Consider the following 6000-nt stretch of genomic DNA (forward strand, 5'->3'; position numbering starts at 1 on the left):
TTTTTGGCTTTTTGAAATTAGGCAGCAACAACAAAAATTAAACAAATAAAACCCCATACAGCAAGCCCTAACAATCACTCTCCTTTCCAGAACCTGTGTATCTTTTTGTCTATCAGGTCAGTCTATGAGAATTTAATACAAGCAAAGGGCCCTGGCCTAGTCTCACATCCAAAATTTCAAAGTCTTCTTGTTAGCATGCCTCTCCAACTCTTTTAAGCAGTCAGTCCTTTCCAACACCTTCTTCCATGTATTCTACCATTCCAATGCCTGCAACGTGCTAAGTCCAGTGGGATCCAAAGGAGTGTAAGATGTGGTTCCTACCCTGAGAAACTCAGTGTGGAGCAGACATCCACAGGGCTAAGGCGTCTGGGCTCCCATTAATCTTTCTCCCTCCTTATTTTCCAGCTGAAATGCCAGCCAAGAAAGCACTCTTACTTTTGGCATTCGCTGTAAGTACAAACTGCACCGAGCTCATTGCCCAAACTCATCAACTCGGTTCTTCCTCCCTCAGGCACATTAACTCTGCTTTCCAACCTGCCTCCTGTGTGGAAGGCGAATTTCATCAAAGCTCATCCCATAACAATGATTGGAAAAGGACTGGAAGAGTTCAGTGAGTACAGATTGCTGAGCAAATAAAAGAAAGAGTGATGCTCCCTCTCCCCCAGAAGCAGCAAGTCAGTCTTTCCAAGAATTTCCAAGCATTCAAATCACATCAACCACGTGTAGTGAGTACCTGAGAGCATTTTATGTTTACTCATTTCGTTTGATAAAATCGACTTAGCAAAAAGTTATTTGGTCTACAGCAAGTTAGCTGAAATGATGATTTGATTGGAAATGAACATCCCCAGATACATTTTTCGACATAAGGGGATTTCTCCTCAACTTTTTTGTTCTGTGTAGCTCATTTTCATCCACTTATTCCTACTTTGTGCTGCTAAGAACTTCAAACCTATTGAGACACTCTAAATATCCAATACTTGTGAGATCACTGAAATCTAGCCACAGTTCCAACAATAAAGAATCATAATGATTACAGAATGTATATAGGATGTGCACAAATGTTACAGGTAGTGGCTTACAGAACACTGTCTTGTTCAATTTGCAAAATGTATAAACTTATGAAAATGTTACCAGAAAGGTAATTAGAAAAGTCTCTAAAATTTGGCCGGTGCCGTGGCTCAACAGGCTAATCCTCCACCTTGCGGCGCCAGCACACCGGGTTCTAGTCCCGGTCGGGGCACCGATCCTGTCCCGGTTGCCCCTCTTCCAGGCCAGCTCTCTGCTGTGGCCCGGGAGTGCAGTGGAGGATGGCCCAAGTGCTTGGGCTCTGCACCCTATGGGAGACCAGGATAAGCACCTGGCGCTACCGCGGCGGCCATTGGAGGGTGAACCAACGGCAAAAGGAAGACCTTTCTCTCTGTCTCTCTCTCACTGTCCACTCTGCCTGTCAAAAAAAAAAAAAAAGAAAAGTCTCTAAAATTTTAGAGCTTTATGGTTATTTCTTTGTAGTCTTACTTACTTTTCCTTTTATAAAAAAATTGAAATTTTGACTGAAAACTAAGAAAAGCCAAAAACTTCATATATACACACACAGAACCAATACATAATATCTTGCTATTCTGTGACAAATACTTCTAGATCTTCTAATAAAAAGCAGGTCAGGGGTGAGTGTCTGATGTCGTGGTTATGACACCACTTGGGATGTCCACACCAGATACTGCAGTGCCTGGGCTTGAGGCTTGGCTCTACTCCCGATTGTACCTTCCTACAAGTGTGTACCCTAGAGGCAGCAGGTGACAGCTCAAGGACCTGGGTTGCTGCAACTATGTGGGACAACTGGATTGAGTTCTTGGCATCCAGCTTCAGCCTGGCCCAGTCCTGGATGTTGTAGGCATTTGGGGAATGAATCAGCAGATGGTAGATTCTCTCTCTCTCTCTCTCTCTCTCTCTCTCTCTCTCTCAAATAAACACAAAATTTAAAGACACTGAATCATACAATGCATACTATTTGAAAGCAACTCCCTTTTTTTAATGCAGTCTTCAATGTTGAACATTTAGGTTTATTTCTACAAATCTCCTATTTTGTACATTTAGAGTTCTACCACTTTGTTGCTATCAGAGCAACACAATAGTAGTAATAACTACATACGATGGATTTGAAACAAAAACCAAAGCCTCTCAGAGTTCTGAAAAACAGTTTCAAAAAAAAATGATTGTGAAAACATTCCCAAGTACGCTAGTACCCTATGCAACAAAACCAAACCCAAACAAAGGATCATGATATTCATCTTCAGACAAATTATGGTCTTCTCTAGGAGTTTTGACCAAATCACCTGCAGATTTATCCTTAAGAACTGAATGCTTTTCAATGCTACTACTGTTTCAGTTTCCAACCTTTTATTGCAAATGTACAGAAACACAATTGATTTTTGTGTATTGACGCCTTGCATCCTGCAACTAACTCACACACAGACAAGTGATGTTCAAATGGTGTAAAAACAAGTCATATGGATAATCTCTTGAAAACAAATATGGGGCATAGTGGGAAAGCCGCTGCCTGCCATATAAGCATCCCACATGGGCGCTGGTTGAGTCCCTGCTGCTCTAATTCCAATCCAACTCCCTGCTAAAGCACCTGGAAAAGCAATGGAAAACAGCCCAAGTACTTAGGCCCTTGCACCCACATGTGAGACCTGGATGAAGCTCCCGGCTCCTCGGTAGGGCCTGAACGAGTTCTGGTTGTTGGCAGTCATTTGGGGAGTGAACCACCATGTCCCTATTGGAAGGAGGAAAATTAAAAAGACTCACCAAGTGTTGCTGAGGCTATAGAGGACCTGGAACTCTCCACCGCCGCTGGCAGAAACGTAAAATACCACAACCACTTCGGAAAAGGGCTTAGCAATTTCTTAAAAGGTTAAACACATACCTAACCATATGATCCAGCAACTTCTCTCCTAGCTGTTTTCTATCCAAGAGAAAGGAAAACAGATGCACACATAAAAACCTATATGCATGTGACTTCCCATAATAGCCCCAAACTGGAAACAACCCAAGTGTCTATTAACCAGTATAGGGGTAAATGGTGGGCTAGCCATGCAATAGAATACTACTCAGGGCCAGCACTGTGGCGCAACGGGTTGAAGCCCCAGCCTGCAGCATCGGCATCCCATATCCCCTATGGGCACCAGTTCAGGTCCTGGCATCTCCACTTTCGATCCAGCTCCATGCTGATGTGTTTGGGAAGGCAGCAGAGGATGGCCAAAGTGCTTGGGCTCCTGCACCCAGGTGAGAGACCCAGAAGAAGCTCCTGGCTCCTGACTTCAGATCGGCACAGCTCCAGCCATTGCGGCCATTTGGGGAGTGAACCAGCAGATGGAAGACACCTCTCTCTGCCTCTCCCTCTCCCTGTCTGTAACTCTGCATCTCAAACAAATAAATACAATCTTTATTTTTGAAAAATAGAGTACTACTCAGCCTTAGAAATGAACTATTGATGCATTCTCAGAATGGTCACCACAAGGGAGAGAAGCCAAACAAGAAAGAGTCCACACTGTATTAAAATTCTAGGAAGCACAACAAATCAATATTGATAGACAACAGGTAAGTCCTTGCCTGGGGACAGGGTGGGGTGGGAGGCGGGGATTATGCAAAGCAGGAGGAAACTTTTGGTCATAAAGAACACATTTGCTCTCTTGATTGCAGTGACAACAGATCTCAACACAACTGCAAGGCTTTTGCAAGGTCAAAGAGCAAGGCTGTATGTGGTTGATTATCTACAGAGGTCTTTCTGCAGTGTCTCTGGATCACTTGAAGTTTTGCTGGGTTCTGACCACAGTTGCATTTCACTTTCACATTCTGTTAAAAGTTGCCCTGCCCTAGGCTGTTCCTTGCAAGGGAGACACTGGCTGGCCAGCTGGGAGGAAATGACCAGATCACCAAGGAAACTCAGCTTTGGCTGGGCGGGGGGGGGGGGGGTGGGGTGGGGTGGGGGGGGGTGGGGGGGTGGGGGGGGCACCAAGAGCATCACAGTCCTATACACATGAAACTTCATGTGCACTCCAGTGCTAAGGCATCACACCAAGCCAGGCAGCAGCAAGTGGGGGGGTGGGACAGCTCTGGCCAGACTGGCTAACCGTATTTGCAACTTGCTTAAAACAAATACACACAAATCATGGAGTTACCAACTGTCATGGTTGGTCTTCAATGGGTCCGTGATCCCAAAATCACATGCACATTTTTTAAGTTAGCATGCATTCCTGTATTTTTCTGGGGAAAGAGTTCATAGCTTTCATCAGACCCCGAGGGAGCTCCGGCAAGGATCCAGGAATCCAGTTGCATGAATCTTTCGTCCTGCCCCAACTAGCTGCACTCGCCCCCCGTAAAAAAAATTTTTTCCAAGGCACTCACTCATTGTTCCTGCTGAGATTAGGTCTACCTGCCAAGGCTTTGGTTACTCCAAGCAATCACCAGCTTCCTTTCGTCCCCACTTCTCTGCGAGTGCAGCCTCCAGGCTGTGGCCACCGTCCCTGCGCTGCCTCCCGCCTTCCTGCTTTGCTCACTCAAGAACTGGGAGTTACTCCCGGGTCTCCGGGTGTGCCACTTGTTCGACACGTTTTTTCCTCCCAAAGGATGCAGTCCTACCTGTCCTTCCAGCTGCCCACCCATATCACTTATCTGTGCCTGACCGACTACAGAAGTTATTTTCCCTGGGCCCTTTCGGGGAACCGCGTGCCGTGCAACTCCCACCCAGCTGTCCAGGTGGGATGGGCGCCGCGCACTCAAGCGCCTCTCCATGGGCCGCCCCCTTGGCCATACAAAACCGGTTTCTTCCTTTGACCTTGGAACCCAAGCCAAACCTCTCAGCTCGGTTCGCTGGGCGACCTAGGAGCCGCGAGAGCCGGGAGCAGTCGGGGGCGCGCTTAGCGGCCCCTTGGCGCGGCTGGCCTCACCTGTGCCTCCTGCTGGACGCCGCGTCCCTTCCCCGTGTGTGCCGGCGCTCGCCGAGTTCCTCCCGGGTCTCCCTCCGGGTCTGACCCAGGGCCGTGGGACCCCGGGTGCGGTCCGGCTCTGTGCCGGGGCCCCCTCCCGCGGCTCCGCCCTGGCGCACTGTTCCTTACCCAGTGTCACCGCTGGCGGCAGCAGCAGCGCCAGGAAGGCGTGGGCCGGGAAGGCGCGCAGCCGTCTCCGGGCCATGGCAGCAGGCTCGGCAGTGCCCCTCCGGGACTACAAGGGCCGGCGGCGCGTGCGATGCCAAGGCCCGAGCGAGGTGGAGAGCGCAACCCCGGACCGGCCGCCCGGCCAAATGCATTCGCTTTCGCTTTTGCTTTGGCCCCCGGAGGGCCGAGGAGAGGTGCGAAAGAGTGACAGATCCGTGACTCAGCATCCCCACCCCTGCCCTGGAAGAAGCCCCGACAGCCCGCCGTGACCCTCGCCGCCGCCACCCCTGTGCCCGGAGCGCCGCCGGCCCTGCGCAGCGGGAGCCCGCAGACCTCACCTGCACGAGCCTGGGCTCCTGCTCTCCGGGAGGCTGCCGGTCCCTGGAATCCCGTAGGTCAATTCGCTCTTTTGTGCCCACTGCAACAGGCACGGGCAACGTCGTGGGCGAGCAAACTCTCCAGGACACGCCCTGCGGGGCGTCCACGCCTTTGTCCGGCCCCACTGGCTGGTCACCGCCACTTGGCCAACTCTGCTCCAGGAGCTTCTGTGGCTCTGAGCTCCGCAGTCCTCGCTCGCTGTCAGTGGGTGACCGCGGAGGTGGGAGCCCCATCGCGCTCAGCGTCGCCACCTGCCCCGTGAGCCCTACCGCGGCGACTGGAGTGCAGCCTCGGCCACTTGCTCAACTCCTAAGGTGGCGGCAGCTGGCGCCTGCTGCAGCCCTGGCCCGCCACTTCGCCTTATTCCAGCTGCTTCCTTCCTGGACGGGAGAAAAAATGGCAATTATTTAAAGGGGTGGGGAGGGAGCAGAGAGAAGAGGAACTGACAGTCATTCAGCGCTGTGCC

At 50.5% G+C, this 6000-nt stretch overlaps 1 protein-coding gene across 7 annotated transcripts in view; it reads right to left on the reverse strand.

Annotated features, from left to right (window-relative positions):
- The window catches only part of IL15RA (interleukin 15 receptor subunit alpha), a 41749-nt gene extending 36166 nt beyond the window's left edge, over positions 1-5583 (reverse strand). The window contains exons 1-2 of one of the 7 annotated variants that reach the window (XM_062211001.1): positions 5495-5544; positions 2927-2965 (exon numbers count right to left, since the gene is read on the reverse strand). Coding sequence is in view for 4 of the 7 variants with exons in the window: in XM_062210998.1 (XP_062066982.1) it covers positions 5118-5193 (76 nt within the window). In the remaining 3 variants the exon portion in view is untranslated. Of the gene's footprint in view, positions 1-2926; positions 2966-4949; positions 5034-5117; positions 5237-5494 lie in introns of those variants that run through there. The other 6 variants (XM_062210998.1, XM_062211003.1, XM_062210996.1 and 3 more) reach the window with 6 other exon arrangements.
- Positions 5584-6000: the final 417 nt, after the last annotated feature.

This window comes from Lepus europaeus, chromosome 14, assembly GCF_033115175.1.
Source record: "Lepus europaeus isolate LE1 chromosome 14, mLepTim1.pri, whole genome shotgun sequence".
Taxonomy (NCBI): Eukaryota; Metazoa; Chordata; class Mammalia; order Lagomorpha; family Leporidae; genus Lepus; species Lepus europaeus.